Source organism: Nicotiana attenuata, unplaced genomic scaffold (assembly GCF_001879085.1).
Source record: "Nicotiana attenuata strain UT unplaced genomic scaffold, NIATTr2, whole genome shotgun sequence".
NCBI classification, from domain to species: domain Eukaryota; kingdom Viridiplantae; phylum Streptophyta; class Magnoliopsida; order Solanales; family Solanaceae; genus Nicotiana; species Nicotiana attenuata.
Window position 1 is genome coordinate 26922 of NW_017674519.1, and position 18395 is coordinate 45316.

An 18395-nucleotide genomic window follows, 5' to 3' on the forward strand; every position below is an offset into this window, starting at 1 on the left:
AATTGGGTTTAAATTGGGATAGAATTGGGCTGCAATTGAAATGAAATCTGGCTAGATTTTGAATAGCCATTTTTCCCCATTTATTTCATAAGAAATAGTAAATTAAATTCTGGACATAAATTAAAAGTGTTAAAATGGTTTATAACGTACAATTATCAATTTAAAAATACGGGATTTAATTTTATAAATATAAACGCAATTAAATCTTAAAAAGGGGCTAATATTGCAATTATATGCAATTTAGCTTAAAAATACCAAATGAATTTGTAAAAAATATGCAGAAAAATTATTTCAGCTATATTTTAGCATAAATTTGAGAATCCAATAAATGAATCACCAAAAAATGATAATTTTGGTAATTATTATTGGTTTTTTATGAATAAAATAGGGAAATAAATTGGTTTAAAAATTAAGAAAAAGGAATATAAGATATTTGGACATGCTTATATATGCATACATGTGCTATTTTGAGAGTATATGCATAAAGAAATATATATAGGGAAAAATTGGGTATCAACAAGACACTTTCCTCAAACAAGGATACATTAGAAGCTCCCGCACAAATTAACCTCCAAACGGCTCGAAACTAACCAAAAGCAACTCAAAATCATCGAATAATGTCATAGGAAGCAAACTCATACGATAAAGGTCGAATCTTTAATCACATACTCAAAGTCAACCTGGGTCGGGCCCCGAAATCCAATAAATATCATAAATTCCGATAACCCATTTGAATACGACTCCAGCCATACTAATTTCACTCAAATCTGACTCCGAATCGATATTCAAAACTCAATTATTCACTTTCGAAAACTTTAGACAAAAACCCCGAATTTCATCACTTAAATGCCAAAGTCGAAGATGGAATCATGTAAAATAATCAAATCCGAGTAAAAAAAATACTTACCCCAATCCATTCTCCCATCTCCTTCAAGCTTCTAGATAAGTTTTCTTCTCTCTTATCTCCACTCTATCTTGGTACTTTTATGTGTTATTTAGGTAGTTTTAGCGTAATTCTTCCAAACCTAAGTAGATTTTGTTTTTAAATTTTTAGTCTACTCCTCTTAATTTAGGCCGAAATTATACTCTATTATTGTGGGATTTGCTTAGATATTGTTTTAAGGACGCTTTTTAGTTAATATGAGTTATGTTTGAATAATTATTAATGAACTTGCTTGTGGTGTGCTTTGTGGCCGAAAATTGGTAATTTTTTGTGGAGTTTGGAGCATCTTGTGCTATTGTTAAATTGTAGTAGTAGTAGCAGTTTTAGTTTGGTTGATGTGGGCTTGTTTTGTTAATGAAAAACTATAGTGTGTTTCATGTCAAAGTGAGATTGAAATTGTAAACTTAAAATGGTGCATATTACATGTTTTTAAAATTCCTCAATGACATGAAGTGTAGTTTGATGAAGAAGCTGAATGATATATGCTTAGTGATGAATGTGATAATGAATGTTAAGTGTGGGGTCGGTAGTCATGACCTATAATTTTCAATTTTGAAGAGTTAGCCCTGAGTGCTAATCGATTGTCCACCCCATGCTATTATGATGCTATTGCTAATTGAGTGGTTCCAAATTCACGACATGCCTTGTGTAGAATTATTCTTAGTTTAGCTTCTTAGTTTTGATTTTCGTGGCTAATCCAGTGTAGTTCATTATGTTGTTGTTATAGTAGAGTTCATGTTGTTTGGTTAAAGTTAATGATGATTGGCTTGATTGGTTATTATGGGATAGTCTCAATCCCCAATATGAATTGTTGCCTGTGAACACGCCAAAGAAATAAGTGTGTGGTGGTTAACTCCGTTGGTTTTGTATGTCATTCTATGTTTTATGGCTAATAGTGTTCGTCTTGCGCAGGTCCAATGTCTCGCTAAGCTAGCAAGCGTACTAAGACTAGCTCATCTTCAGTTGCCTCTAGCAATCGCAGAGGAAACAAGCGGGCAGAACCTGTTACTCCTATAGAGGAGGAGATTGAGGATATTGATCTAGAGGCTGATGCGGTCCCTGAGTGTCGCTTTGGCATCAGGGTGGTTTCGGCACATGCTCCATGTTCAGATTAAGAGAGAAAACATATGATTAACCTCTCTGAGTGTAAAAGCCGCTAGGGTCGGGGAATGGGACAACCATCCTCACGCTTGTAGGTACACCAGATTTATGTGTTTGGGGAAGTGGTCAATCTACCCTAGTGTAAAAGGCCCATTGCTTGTTAGATAGAATTTATGGAATAAATAAACTCAACTATATTTAACTATCAGAACTTAAATTAGATTTCATGTATCAGTTCAACTTTTACATTTCATTTTTAATTTACTTAGTTGCTTAAGTTACGTTTATTGCATTCTTGCTATAACTATTTAGTCCAAAAAGTCTTGTCCTCCGCTTAGGGGTGGTAACCATGACTTAGTAGGTATCTTTCGAGGTACCTAACCCATTTGGTCTTGTCACATCGCGTGGCAGGCGTTGAGTGTGCAGCTGAAGAAGCTCGTGGCTAGATTCCGAACTTTTCGTAGATCAAGTAGAAAGACTCCGTTAATTCCTTTCAGCGTTAGTTGAATATCTTCATTCTTTTAGTCATTTAGACATATTATTATTTCAAGGGAATTATTACTTTAGTTTTAGTCGTTAAAGGCTCATGATTGTCGTTTGTGGGTATAAACTTTCATTAGCTATTTTCAGATAATTTTAATATAAGACTTATTCACACTTGATTGGCTTAGATAATCTTATCAGCATGTATCGCTAGATAGAACATGACTTGCTCGAGGGGCAAGAAAGCTTGAGCGTCATCACGTCCACCTGGCCCCAGTTTTGGAGCGTGGCAGCACGGAACTAATAGTAGTAAAACAATCAATAAGTATCTTACCTATGGGAGAAGTAAAGTATTGCCTTAGATATGCTTGACTTAAGTAACTAAGCTATTGTCTCTATGTGACCATGTCCACTGCGTTGCTTGAAGCTGGGTCATTTTTCTTATTTGGCTTAATTAATAAAAATCTTCTTAAACCTGGTTTACTTAGCAATTTGCGCTATTAAAGAACGCAAGGTTTTTATTACGCTGAAAACTCAATTTTCGGTGTCTATTGCCACCCTATTGTACCAGGTGACAGGGATAGTGGTTTCAGTTCTTTATTAGCGTGTGAGAGTAAGGAAAATGTAAAAAAAAACTTCCACATGGCTTTTTGTTCCAACGATTAATTGTTACATGGTATACTATTTGTTCCAATTGTATGTTTTATCGTTTCTTGCTTGTTTGCCATATTTATTTGTTCTTATATTTGCTTAGAACTTCGGATCAATACAAACAAATAAAGTTCTCCGGACTTAGTTACAAGTCTAGCCAGAAACATTAGAGTAAAAAATGTGAGAGTTTAAAAAGAAAAATTATTTAACTTAAGATATCACATGCATTAAATTTTAAACGGAAAAGGGCCAAATATACCATATATTATCACAAAAGGTTTAAATGTACCCCTAGTTATACTTTGTGTGCAAATATACCCCCGTCGTTATACTATTGGTTCAAATATATCCTTTTTCCGTTAAGTTTGTCCAAAGTGGACATCCACTCCTATGTGGCACTAACATTTGATGAGGTGGATGACACATGGTTTGCCACCTCAGCGCCCCTAACCCATTTTACCTCTCCCTTCTATTTTTTTTCCACCACTAAGATTTTCTTTCCCTCCACCACTATGCCACCACTACCGCTACCACGAAAAATATTGTATTTCAAATATTAGTCTTTTATATATAAATTAGGGGCACTGAGGTGGCATGCCATATGGAATCCACCTTATCAAATATCAGTGCCACGAAGAATTGGATGTCCACCTTGGACAAACTTAACAGAAAAGGGATATATCTGAACCAATAGTATTACAGCAGGGGTATATTTGGACCCAAAGTATAACAAAGGATATATTTAAATAGTTTCTCATAGTACAGGAATATATTTGGCCCTTTGCCGAATTTTAAAACTATAGCTACGTCAAAGAAAATGGAGTTCCAACCAAACTTTATAGATCTACCCGAAAAATTTGATTACCAAAAGTGTTTTGAGTTAAATAAAAAGAGATATTTTATTTATGTGTTAATTGTAGCTTGGAATAAATAAAATTCTGGGCAAGTTGCCCAAGATCTAGCTGGAAATGTGAGTAATTTAAATAACAAATTAATCACAAATTGAACATTTGGTAAACGAAATTTTTGTTCATCAATCTGCCTACACAGAAAAGGTAGTGAAATAGTTTTACATGGATGGAGCACATCCATTAAGTACTCAGATGGTTGTTCGATCACCTGATATGAATAAGGATCTGTTCCGACCTCAAGAAAAGAATGAAGAGCCTCTTAGTCCTGAAGTTCCATATCATAGTGCAATTGATGCACTAATGTATCTTGCTAATTACAAGACCTCACATAACTTTTTCAGTTGATGTCTTAGCAAGATATAGCACTGCTCTTACAAGAGATGTTAAAATGGAATCAAACACATAGTGCGATATCTAAAATGTGGTTTGAAGTGTGACAAACTACCCACAATTTTATATGAAGACAATGCAGCATGCATAGCCTAATTGAAGGGACGATTCATAAAGGGAGATAGGACAAAGCACATTTCACCAAAGTTATTTTTCACACATGATCTTCAAAAGAATGGTGATATCAATATGCAACAGATTCGTTCAAGTGACAATATGGCTGATTTGTTCACCAAATCTCTACAGACACCAACCTTCAAGAAGCTAGTGTACAAGATTGCGATGCGAAAGGCTTAAAGATATGAATTGATTCTCTCATCAGGGAGAGCTAATACGCGTTGTGCTCATTTTCCTTACAAGGTTTTGTCCCACTGACTTTTCCTTGTAGGTTTTTAATGAGGCAACCAAAAGGCGTATTTCTAAACAAGTGTACTCTTTTTCCTACACTAGAATTTTTTTCTCATTGGATTTTTTTTTAAGGTTTTAACGAGACACATAATATGTGGAATAGACATTTAAGGGAGAGTGTTATAGATAGAATTGTATTCTAGGTGAATGTCTATGTTTTAGAGAGTTTCTTACTTTGTAGCTATGTCATTTTTCTCCTATAAATAGTGGGATTTTATCTCAGTGCAATTCATCCCAAAAATTAATAAAACTCTCTCCCTTTTCTCTACAATCTTTTATTATTTTATTGTTTTATTTCAATTTCTATATAGAGTCTCAATTCTCTAAATATCCTTATTATATGTTAATTAAATTTTAATTTTCCGATTTTTTTCTGGCTTCGGCTACTAAGGTATTTCTTCCTCCAATAGTGGGCCTTTAGTAGGGCTGCTTATTGGGCGAATTGGGCAGTTATTTACTCTTAACGGTTTGGCTTATCGGTTATCAGCTTTTAAATGTATTAATCCGCTAGCCACCCGATAAGATATCGGGCGGATTAGTATCGGTTTAGCTCTTATCGGGTTGTTTATCGGCCTAATTCAATTTATATTGCATGCATTAATTGTTTGTTGACCGCTGTGACTCGAAAGAAAATTCCTACGCTCAGCAGACTATATTCCGGTCTATAGAATACAATAGATGAGTCCATTACATCCCAAAGCAGACTACATTACGGATGAGTCCAGAATACATATGTCTGTTAACACCTAGAATACAAATTCTGAAATGATAAAATTCCAGGTCTATATCCAAAGTGAGTCCAGAATACATATTTCAAAATGATTATCCATAAGTGAGCAGATTACACAGAAATGTTTGGCATGCAGCTAGCGCCTTAGTCCTAACAGTGCTTGAATTTCTGCAGCTTCAAAGTTCAAACCACAACTTAATCCATAAGTGAGTAGATCCCTGTAAAAAATATGCATACACCAAATTTCAGCATTAGGCAACGAAGTAGAGACTGATAAATACTACTTTCTTGAGGCAATAAAAAGAGTTGAAGACCACACAACAGTTACCCAAAAGCTTTTGGTATATGCACAAGCAATGACGTTGAGCATTAAAACTGCATATTCATAGAGAGAACTAGGAACATGCAAATGTACAACTACTACATGATTAGGCTGATAAAGTTTACACAAGGAAGCATGCAACATACAACATGCTTGATTATGCTTATAAAATACACCAAACAAGGAAGCATCCTTTCCTGCAACCACAACTTTGCTGCCGGTCAAACAGGTTGAATCCACAAACAGCGGGCCATCTAGCGTAGACGCAGTGAGTCCGGTCAAACCCGCTGTGTCTAATTAAGCTTCATTGCCCCAACTAAATGCAGAAAACTGACATTAAATCAAGACCTGGAAACTTGACAAGTTATCGGTATAACTCGAAGCAATCAATCCAAAAGTAAACTGTAAAAGAACTACTCAGCATGCATTGTACAGCAAAATCAAAATTCAAGGTTGACAACAATAGACGTCGTCAAGGGATGCAGAAGATCTCTTTACATGTCCAGTCTATGTTTCTTCTCTCTTGCTCCCGGAACCGACAAAACAGACTCACTGCCAATTTATAATGATAAGTTTCAAACCCCATCAAATTGCTAAGAAGTTTTACTTCATTGCTGTAAGGAAAGATCTATAGCTTGACATCAATTTTCTCATGCCCTATATCACTGGATGTTATGGCATTTAAGAAACATATCCATATACATTATCAACTTACAATTTGGATATTGCTTCATCCTAGCATCTTTCCAGATAACAAGATTTGAGGCATTATCCAAGAAATTCACATCCAACCACAGAAGTGTCGAGACGTCACATACACAACCATCATCACATGCATTCCCACTTAGAACTGGAATATCAAAAGATAGTTTTTGGTATATGCACAAGTATGTTGTTGTTCTTCCCACACAAATAACACTCTTCAATATCATAAGAAAACTGTCAACTACTTATTAATGATAATAGAAGATAGGATGTCTACTAATAACTATTGATGCTGACTAATCATAGCAGTTGCAAGCACAGATTCAATACTTGAAGCTTTGATGGGTTAAATTCGAATTCTTACCAGATATATTAACACTACACGTAATTACGGAAGGGTATTTTCCATTGCTGGCTAAATCTGAAGAAAAAAATTAAAATAATGAGTCGTGTGATAAATATAAGCATATCAACAACACTTATATACAACAAATATAGTAACAATATTATTACCTTGTTCAAGCTGCTAGATTTTATCAAGAACTTCCTCAACACTAACAGGTTGTTTTAATTTTTCATTTCGAAGCCAATCTTGAAGACACACTAGAGCTTGCACCAATTTAGGAGATAATGAACTCCTAATTGAATCAAGAAGACGTCCTCCCGTACTAAACGCACATTCGGATGCCACACTTGAAATCGGAACAACTAATATATCACGAGCCATTTCCGCAAGAATAGAAAATTTAGCTGAGTTCAATTTCCACCAAAGAAGAACATCAAATTCTTTAGTGTCATCCTCAGTTTCTTCACCTAAATATTTATCTAACTTTGTTCTAGTATCTACACCTCCACTCACACTTTTATATTTTTTTATATCTTGCATAAGTGATTCTAAAAGTCTTATATTTTGGGTGCTTGGTTGACTGCCAGAAAGCCCGGAAGTCGAAGTGTCCAATGAAGAACAATCTGAAGATGAAGAAAGCACGACACCTTTTGAGCTGGAATTTACATACTCACTAAATAATGAAATCATGTACTTCGTCACTTTTGCTTGTATAGTTGCCCCCGGATCTACACCAAACATCTTTACAAATGCATAGCCAACTGATTCGAGCTTGTAACGTGGATCCAAAATACATGAGGTAAAAATTATCTTGTTCATTTTCCCTGTATCACCCCAATACTTATCAAACTTTTCTTTCATATTCTTTGCCATTTCACTTAAAACTGTATCTTTATTTGCTATCAATTGCTTCAAATAAACAGCAACTGCGCAAATTTCAAGAAAATGTGTATTTGATGTAACATAACGTGATCCAGATATTTTCAAAGTAAGAAGATAGAAGATTTCAAGAAACTTTGTAATTCTGTTTACATTCTCCCAATCACTACTCAAAAGCTCACCTGTAGGAATTCCAACTTCAATATAAGAATGCTCAAGATAATGTCTCAAGCCAATTTCACTAGAAGCATAATGTGAAAATGCACTTTCAAATTCAACAGCCCTGCGCAACATCAAGTAGGTGGAATTCCACCTAGTTGGAACATCTAAGCATAAAGTTTTTTTACAATTGAGTTGTTCATCATCAAAACATTCTTGAAACCTCTTCAACCTCGCAGGAGACTGCCCAACATATCTCACTGCATGCCTAACACGTTCAATAGACACTGAAGATTCTTTAAAACCATCCTGGACTACAAGATTCATGATGTGAGCCATACATCTCACGTGAAGGTGAGTACCATTCATCAAATTAGTTCTCATTTTTGTTAATTGCTTAGACAATTCTTTTGTTGTCACGTCATTTGAGCTTGCATTATCAACTGTGACAGTGAAGATCTTATTTAACCCCCGCTCACGTAAGCACCTACCAATACTATTTGCCATATCTTCCCCTTTATGACTAATAATAGGACAAAAATTGTTTATTCTCTTATGCATATTCCATTCACTATCAATCCAATGGACAGTGACACACATGTAATTGATTCTTTGTATAGAAGTCCAGGTATCAGTGGTAATACATACTCTTTGTTTTGTTTCTATAAAAGACCTCTTCAACTTTTGCTTTTCTTCATTAAAAAGATCAAAATGATCCCTAGTTACAGTACCACGGGAAGGGATCCGAAAATAAGGTTGCGCCACTTTCATAAAGTCTCTAAAACCTTCTTTCTCAACAAAGCTAAAAGGAAGCTCATCAACTATTACCATACGGCATAACACCTTCCTACATTCTTCTTGATCAAATTTTCAAGTAACAATAGCTACGTCACTCTGACTACCCCCCGGAACAGATTGAAAGCCTAAATTTGATTGTTTTTTATCAACAATAGCAGGGTGTTTAGGACACTTATTCATATGAGTAAGAAGTGTCGACGCACCGTCTTTGGTCTTAAAACAATACTCAATAAAGCAATAGTCACATTTTGCTTTTGTACTCCCTTCAGAAGTAATAATTTTTGTAAAATGATCCCTCACAACAGACCTTTTTTTTCCTTTTTTTGGTTATATTTGACTCCGTTGTTTGAGCTTGACTTGTTGCATTTGATTTAGAAGCCCCACTTTCACCCATCATCACCTTATCAATTTGAATATTTTCAGCCATGTATGAGTCACTGCAACAAGAAAAGAAAAGGAATGAGAATAACAAGTTGCTTAACAGATATTTATACAGGTACTGTCAAAATCGATCTAAAAACAAATGAGTTTTGTGAACTTTAAAACATCCTGCTGATTACTGTTGCTTTTAAATTTTGTATACTGAGAACGGAGTCAAACATCCTAAATCTTGTATGCTTTTAAAGTGAGAAGTTTCTGATTCTTCACAAAACTTGTGTTTATGTTTCAAAACAGATGAGTTCCTGTTTATGTATACTGAAGCAAGCATCTGAATACCTTGAGAATTGAGATGCTCTTTGTTTTAAAGACATCAACAAGAAAAGAAACTTACCATCTGCTACTCTGGCTATGCGAGAGGGAGACGTCAAGACGGCGAGATGGAGAGGCGAGTCGGCGAGAGGGAGACGGCGAGTCGACGAGATTGCGAGAGGGAGACGGCGAGTCGACAAGATAGAGTGTTGGAAGTCGATGAGATAGAGTACTGCTGGTGGCTACTGGTTGAAATTTAGGCGTTAGGGTTTCTGATTATTTAGGCGTTAGAGATAGAGTANCCAACTTATATATAAGACATACGGGCCTATAAGACCAAAATGATCACTCATTTTTCATTATATAGAAGAGAGAAGAGGAGGTTGACCAAGGGCATAATATCTATTTTATATATTAGTGCATTGTTTGTTTGTATACTAGGCTCAAAAGTTTGGTTGTGGGTTCTTAATAACAGGAAAAACCAAAACTAACGTGCCCATAAGCTATTCAATTCTTTAGGTGGACCCCACTTTCCATTCAACTTTCACTATCTTCATTAAATGCATTACTTGATTGTTATTATTATTTTTTCGATATAGTACTTTTAACTAGAAAAAAATATTTTTTTGATAATTTTATAATTCAAATGTTCGCCTGATTAAAAAACTAAGGTCACATACATTTATATATGACAATTATCTCTTTAAGAAATATTATTTTATTTATTAACTATTCCAGGTAAAGAAGATTTCATTAAAAAAGAATTAGTGATAATGTATGTAGATTTACATTCAAATGTTATTATATCATTATCAATTGATATCATTTTATACAAAGTTCTCATTAAATTGCAATTTCAATTGGAATACTATAAAATTCGGAAAAAAATTATTTAAGAATAAAATATAGTTTCAAGTCCACTTTTTTATTATAGAATATAAAAAACTTGTTCAAATTGTATAATAAGTATCCCCTCTCTAAAATATGAGTTGAGAATATCTGAAGTAAAAATTAAGACAATTAATTTGTGAATTTTTTTTCTGTTAAAAATCGTTATATATTAGGAAGCATGAGAAGTATCGTCATACAGGATTATACTTCTCCCTCTATGATCGAAGTTAGTTGAGTACATACTCTATTCAATAAGAATTCAACATATATAAATTTCAAAATACATAAATATACAATTAATTATTTTTAAAATATTCTCAACAAATACTACTATTGTGATGAAATTGTATTATACCCTAAATAGTATCTCAATCATATCAAATGAAACTAAGAAAAACTGTAATATTTCAATTTACGGTCAATTTGATTAGTATTTAGAGTGATCGAGATATTAATTTATTTATAATATTATGTCATTCAACTAGAACAAAATACAAATTTTCTTGTTAAAATTCTTAATAATTAAAAATTACGATTATTATTTCAAAGAAACAAAAAATACCTTTTCATCAACTATTTGGGAATAATATTAATATTTTTTATTATTTAAATTTTGATTAGTACGAAAAGAAAAAAAATAATACATTAACACACTGAAAATACTAAAAGAATAAAACTATATATCATTCAATTTAAAAAATGAGAAAAATACATGATGACTTATTTTTCAACTGACTTTTTAATTACTATTTAATAATAATTATTTTAAGGCTTAGTGATGCAAAAAAAATTTAAAATAAAAAAGGCCCTACGTAGAAATAATTTAAATTCTACTTGAATTGTTATCTAATCACTGTATAATAAAGCATTAAACTCGACAAGTGTTTCAAAGTGATTGGTATATTAATACGATTTCAGAAAAATTAAAATGCACATAATGCAAAAGATAAATAACAATACATGTAATTGTGGTTCTATACGTTATTACACAAAAGCCTATTCTCTTTCTTCTTTCCCTAAAAGCGTAGAAAGTGCGTAATTAACAATAGACCAAGAAATATTAAAAGGATGAAAACAAGAAGAAGAAGAAGAAAAAAAGCAACAATTGGGTCCGTGCATCGCACGAGTACATCATCTAGTGTGTGTGTGTGTGTGTGTATATATATATATATATATATTCTTAACGGGTTGACGGATTATCCGTCAAGAAAATTAAATAATCCGCCCCCAAACCGATAAGCCGTTAATTAAAAAATTCCAATCCGTTCCCATCCGTTAAACCGATACCAATAAGCCATTAAACTTCGGTTTCGATTTCGGTTCGATTTTCGGTTTTGAACACTCCTAGACTTTAGCAACGACCATTAAGCACTTGGGCAAAAATTATTAAGTATCACAAAATCAAGCCTTGAAAACCAAAATTAGATTCCAAGCTATGGTTGGATGGAATACTCATAGCTCTTAGTAACAACTGAACTTATAGCAAGGAAAAACATTAGAAAAAAGTTGGTGGAGACTCAATTTAGTTTCAAGCTATTGTCTAAGGAATTCATCAGTAACGACAGGAAGTACAAATATAACAGTGGTAGAAATATGAAATTAATGTACATCATGATATTCTTTTCGTCATTCTCCTATCCAATCCTAACAGCACGAAAAGAAAAGAACCTACAAAAGCAAAGAAATTCGTTGTCTGTTAGACTGCTTTATTCCTTGATTCATTTACAAATGCCATTTCCATCCAGTCACAGCGGAAGACATGGCAATAAATCAGTGTGTGAGCCAGTCAACGAGAGTTGCGACGAAGCTTTCTTTACAAATTTCCTCGTCGGGTCTCCTATCATAATCATATTATCTTTTACATCTTCACATTACACATCTCCACTCAAGCAGCAACGGCATTCTGCACCTGAGCATCTACAATTTTCAGAGGTTCAGCATGTTGTTTGGCGTGTTGCTTGGCCTGATGCTGAGACCAATAGGAATGGGCAGCTAAGACCCTGTCAAGAAGTTCCTGGGGCACCGGCTCTCCCCTTCTTTGTTGTGGGGCAATACTTGCTGTATGAACTAGTGTCTTCCATTTATCCTATAATATATAAACAAAGCAACCCATGTCACATGGATGATGGCGACAATCATTAGCTTTGTTAATAGATAATTAAAATTTTTGATAATATCTAAGCTTATCCGGGGAACAACTCATGTACCTGTTTATGCAATCATTCTGAGCTGTCATAAGAACCAGTAAGCCATTATAATAAACATGCTGGATCGTGAAAATTTGTAAAGCATCTTGTCATATGAAAACACGCCTATTTTTAAGTTGGCATAAATAGCTAAGATTTGGGTTCCAAACTCCAGACAGTACTAGAACATAAATAGAACAGAACATGACCTTTATTTCAGAGCCAAGGATACTATGTGGAAAGGTCAAGGAAGTACACAGTTTTTCACAGGGAAAAAATTTACATGCGAGCAAAATGGAGAAACAATCTTCCTTAATCAACATTTTGAGAAGGAAAAAGAAATGCACAAATTAGATGTCTAACCTTCAAGTCAACATAAGTCCGGTGATCAGCATTATCAAAAGCACGCATTTTAACGTCACGCCACCTGCATTAACAAAGATTGAAATGCAGATACCCCGTGAATTACAAATTTCAAACTGTTCCAATGCTCGTAAAGAAAATTCTATTTGTTTCATACCTTCCAGTTCCAAGTTGCTCTACAGCTTCGACCAGTGCTTCTACTTCAGCAACTGAGAATGGCCTCCTTGTCCTACGCTGTGAAAGTTCAGAACGTCTGTTTTTATGATTCACCGGAACCACAGCAAGTGCCTCTGTATTCACAGGAGGAACTATGGCCAAGGCTTTAAAATCTGGAAAAGCTTCATCAGCTGATTGATAAATAGGAGTTGTAGGTGACATCTCCAGTTCATGGTTACTCTCATCATGCTTGTCCAACTTAGCCTCTGGAGGATCCGACAAAGCATTGGGAGGACCCAATTCGAAGATAGGACTAGATGGATGCCTGAATATAACAATGACTAATTAGACACTGTCAGCTGTCCATAGAGTAGCCAAAACCTATTGCAACACTTATTTCTCTTTTCTTTGATAACTATGCAAAACACCATTCTTCAAAAGCATACAGTTTCTTCCCAACAATACCTAGATAATTCTTGGTCTGTAATATATGATGCTGAAGCAAGAGTATCATCTTTAGGAGACAATGACAGAGGAACCTTGCTGAAACTAGGTTCCAAAGTGAAACCCAATGTATCAAGATTGTCATTCGGTGAAATACCAGCTTGCTGTAGAGTTCTATTGTCATCTCTGACCTTCTTTCCCTGAAGAACTACCCCCACCCGTAATCCACTTCCCAGGATAGCTGTTACTGCTTCCATTACTGTTCTCTGCATGAAAGATAAAGAACTGTTTGTTTGAATTCCACTTATCAAAAACTGTTTTCCGCATAAAAGATTAAAAATGTGTGTTTGAACTCCACGAGAAAATACGCTTTCTACACTACCCCACTAGGAAGAGCTAATCAAGTGACTCCTCGAAGGGAATCTGAAGCTTTCCGCACATAGAAGTGCTTAATTAAACATCTGCAGGGAGAGTGTACGACAAAAGCAAAGAAGCTTAAAGGAATTAGTTAATACCAAGTGCAGAATGCACCCATTGAGATTTCAGTGAATTTCTCAAAAATATATCTATTTACTCTTTACATTAGCGTATAAGATCATCTTATTATGGTCTAGTGTTAACATAAACAGTTGTACACATCAAATCCCTACAGCAAATGCTGAAATACGAAGATGCATAAGTTCAAGTAAAAATCGAAGATTTTCTAGATTTCGCGCACATCTGATATTAATAAGAAAAAAGTAAGGGAGTGCCTGTGAAAGGAATACCTTCAGCGAACCAATTGTTTCCGTTTCAGGAACCTCAATATAAAGCTCTGGCACCTTGAAGGACTTAATGCTAAATTTTACTGTAAAGGAAAATTTTGACTCGTCAGGCCAAAAGCTTTTTTGAGAAAAAAGTATGTCTAATACAAAAAATAAAAAGAAAATTATCCAAATGTGGCAAAATGCGCCCCAAACTCAAATCTAAAATCTCTTACCATTAGGATCCTTCTGATGATTTCTAACTGAAGCTGAAGCCCCAGCTCCTGTAGAGAAAAACAGCAGTTACTCAGCAAGACAGCATAAATCATGGATCTTCAACAGTAAGGGGGATAAAAAGGTATTGACCTTTAGGTGGAATTGCGGTATCTCCCTTGATTCCCTTTTCATGTGAATTTGAAATGCTTTTGCTACTGGCCTCCTGGTCATACGCCACAGCAAAGCCATGGTCATACAATTTCCTTCTCTTGGAAGGAATTTCAAATCGACACCTTTCATTCCCACGCTTGCTTTTTCTATTGCAATAAAAGGACTTCACTCCATCATCTAAAACACCAAAATCAAGTAGTTAGAATGTGGTATGAAAAGCTAACAGAATTGAGTAAGAGTATAGCTTATGGTATAAAAATATCGGAGTAAGATTCTCCAACTTACTAGAGTAAGAAAGCTCACAGTCCTTCAACTTAGGAGCTACTTTCCAGTGTCTAGATGTCAACATCTTTCTTATTCTTCTGTATGTGATACGTGATGTTGGCCTGAAGGTCCTAATCTTAGTGCTATGCCTATAGCACCCAAAATAATTTTCGTCATCATCTCTAATACCTAACTTTACATTGTTCCTTGACTTTACAAAAGAAGCACAAGGAACCGGGTCCCTGTACAAGGGCAACTGTACACTACTATCTGAATTAACCAAGACACTATTATTCACATTCTTTTCTATTGGAGCTTTTATACTGCAACTATTCGCCACAGTTAATTCAGTCTGTTTGCTGTCATCATCTAACTGTTTTCGAGTTCCTTCCACAATTCTAATGTCAAATGGATCAGCCAGATCAGGAGATCCACCTTCCACTTGGGTTTGTAACTGTGCATCTGCACTGACCTCTTTGCAGCTTTCCAACTTCACGTCAGACCAGTCTTTTAATAAGGAATTAGAACCTATAATAGTAGATGTATGCTCTAAAAAGGATTTATTTTCGGCAAAAGGTCTACTCAAACCATTCTTGAAAGTTTGCTCTTGCTCTGCAGCTTCTGGTTTATAGGCACTTTCTATACAACTTCCCTGGTCAAGACACTCTGATCTCACAGCTTTATCATCTTCCACCTGTTCATGTTTAATACTATCCCTGCAATCAGCGAGCTCATATTTTCCCGCTGGTGCACCTGCATTACTTGAAGCAGAACTTTCGCTCTCAAGTAACAGTTTGCCAGCTACAGCCGCCAATAATTCAAATGCACAAATTTGATCATCGTCCAATTTGTTACAGGGGCGTCTCTTCTGAAAGAAATTAGAATTGCAGGAGACAGTTAGAAAAGGTAGAGAAAAAGAAGTTGTAAAAGCATAATTTAACAAATACAGCACGCTTACTCTAGCTGATCTAGGAGCTTTAGGTATAACAGGAATTTGATAGCCACTAAAACCACAATTCAGCCTCTTCTTTGACACCATAGCTTAGATAGCATGCCAATAAGTAATGATCAAATGCAAGGACCCAATGTCACAAATTTCACTTCGATCTACAGTAGCAAAGAAAGCATGTCATCTACCATACCATAAATGGTAATCAAAAGCGAGATGTACAAAAATTCCAAAATTGGAGGAAAAAAAAAAAAGAAACATAAGGACCTTAAGTAAATGACGATACAAGGGCACGCAACAATTCATGTTTATATATATATAGAGAGAGAGAGACTTCAAGGTCGCACTTTATTGCTCCCCATTTTCAATAGGGATGAAATTGAGAAAAACCCATATCTATGTTACTATGTCCAATAAAAGATAAAAACTAGGAATATCATGAATTATCCCAATCCAAGATGCGGTTTGTGAAAAACACAGTGGTATGATGGCATCGAAATTTTGAAAATATTCACAAGCAGAAGAACTCTATTTCTGACACACTGCTGATTAATTGACAAATACGTGGAAAATGTTGATGTATCATAAAACATCTTTAACAAAGCAAAGATCTTTCCCCACATGTGTTATAGGCAAACTTCCCATCAGCCATAACGAGTAAATAATAAAGGATTCTTTGACTTTGAGAAATCATGGGATAAGAAGGTTCACAAAACTTGAAGACATTTTTAAGAATAAGAAGGAAAAAAAGCCCGATCCTCAACCAGTATCTATGAGTTGCATCAGGTTGCGTTTCAAAAGTTAAAAAAATTCCAGATCCACTATAAGCACAGAAATCACGAAGAAGCCTTGGAATTCACGCAATCAAAGTAAGAAGAAGGCAAATTCAACAACTCTGATCCCAGATCTCTGTGTGATCAACCTGAATTTTACCAGAAAAATAAATCCCCCACCAGACTCTTAATCATCCCAAACCCAGATCAAAAAATACATCACTTGAAATAGTCAATGCTGCCATCACCCGCACCACAATTCAAATGCAGACCAGAAAAAAACCCCAATAGTAAAGAAAAATAGGAAATGGCAAAAAAAAAAAAAAAAAGATAAGTTAGATCGAATTACCTGATATGAAGAAATCTGCGTTTTGCCTTCTTTCTGTACAGATTCTACCAGTAAAATTTTAAATCCTTAGACTGTATATTTACTCGTTAAACATTTTTCTCTTTTTTGTTATTAAGTGTAGTTTGTGGACAGAATTAAAAACCTCTGGGTTTTGGGAAAACCAACCAAAAACAGAACTGTTCTAAAACCCCTTTTATTCTCTTTTTGCTATTCCCCACAAAGACGATGATGATAGATGATGTGGGTAGTTTTTATACTCTTGTTGACCTTCAAAACCGGACCCTCCTGTAAAAAGGGCAATATTCCGGTCAATTTTGTGTTTTAAGCCCAAAGCCCGGGCCCGCTAGTAAGGTCCATTTCCCAACTCCTCTCCTTCATTCCTCACCACTATTCTCATCTTTCCCTCGGATAGGTTGTGCCACGTGGAATTTTTCTAATTTTATTAATGGTTGAAGAGGATTATCATGATCCATTATTCACCATAAAAAGAGAGCACATAACTCAAAATGAAATTGCTAACTAAGCTTAACATAAGATTATTTTAGTATTTCATTCAATAAAGGAAGTTGTTACTTGCTTGTCTTGAAGAAAGGTAGGATTAAATTTTACGGGAGGTGTGTGAGTTTAGTTTGGAAAGTATATGATTCGTTAATTAATTCTCGAACATTCTTCAAAGAGTGGTACTAATAGCATTCCTCTATTTGGAAGTGACATCACCTTAAATTACATGGTTCTTTGATAAAAGGACCTTTCAAGCACTCACCAATTTTATTAATTAAGTACGTACTCTTTCTGTTCACTTTTACTTATTATATTAAAATATATAATCACTTTTACTTTTTAATTTTAGTAAATTAAGAGAAACTTAATTTTTTTTATTTTACCCTTATCATTAAATATTCATTCCTCAAATCATTTTCAAAGATTTCTTAAAATGCTATCATTATAATGAGTGTTATGGTAAAATATATTGTTACACTCTGTACTTTCCTGTTAGAATTCTTCTTAAGTGAATCAGTATGAGCATCTATAATCTGAACGTCATCTACTAGGACAACCCGAGAAAGGTCTCCAATGCACTTGTGTTGGATAATGGACAGACTCTAACTCTGGAGGCAATTCAAGCTCATAAGCTACTTTGTCTATCCGTCGAATGACTCGATATGGCCCCATATATATCGGACTAAGCTTGTCCTTCTTACCGGATCTCATGACGCCTTTCGTAGGCAACATATTTAGGAATACCAAGTCGCCTGTGACTTTCCATACTTCATACTTTAGAAATTCTTATTCTACAACCTTGGCCGTCGTATACTTTTTATTCTGATACTCTTAGAACCAAATACAATCCTCACATTGGCTCTCATAGTTCTC

At 34.9% G+C, this 18395-nt stretch overlaps 2 protein-coding genes across 2 annotated transcripts; both read right to left on the minus strand.

Annotated features, from left to right (window-relative positions):
* Positions 1–7170: 7170 nt before the first annotated feature.
* On the minus strand, positions 7171–8535 carry LOC109218805 (zinc finger BED domain-containing protein RICESLEEPER 2-like). Its single transcript, XM_019383194.1, has one exon. It carries the CDS (start codon positions 8533–8535, stop codon positions 7171–7173), a length of 1365 nt encoding a protein of 454 aa, XP_019238739.1.
* A 3367-nt stretch (positions 8536–11902) lies between these two features.
* LOC109218806 (telomere repeat-binding protein 4-like) lies at positions 11903–17273 on the minus strand. Its single transcript, XM_019383195.1, has 10 exons — positions 17022–17273; positions 15909–16057; positions 14972–15818; positions 14666–14863; positions 14536–14583; positions 14324–14403; positions 13578–13822; positions 13114–13437; positions 12957–13020; positions 11903–12493 (listed from the first exon to the last, which is right to left on the minus strand). Exons 2-10 carry the CDS (start codon positions 15987–15989, stop codon positions 12293–12295), a joined length of 2088 nt encoding a protein of 695 aa, XP_019238740.1. The 5' UTR covers positions 15990–16057; positions 17022–17273; the 3' UTR covers positions 11903–12292.
* Positions 17274–18395: the final 1122 nt, after the last annotated feature.

Bases quoted from the DNA above. Each gene is read 5' to 3' on its own strand.
- LOC109218805 (XM_019383194.1), bottom strand. From the start codon at position 8,535: ATGGCAAATAGTATTGGTAGGTGCTTACGTGAGCGGGGGTTAAATAAG.
- LOC109218806 (XM_019383195.1), bottom strand. From the start codon at position 15,989: ATGGTGTCAAAGAAGAGGCTGAATTGTGGTTTTAGTGGCTATCAAATT. The intron at 14,864-14,971 runs GTAAGTTGGAGA...TTGGTGTTTTAG, and splicing joins CTGTGAGCTTTCTTACTCTA to ATGATGGAGTGAAGTCCTTT. The intron at 14,404-14,535 runs GTAAGAGATTTT...TTTCCTTTACAG, and splicing joins TCATCAGAAGGATCCTAATG to TAAAATTTAGCATTAAGTCC.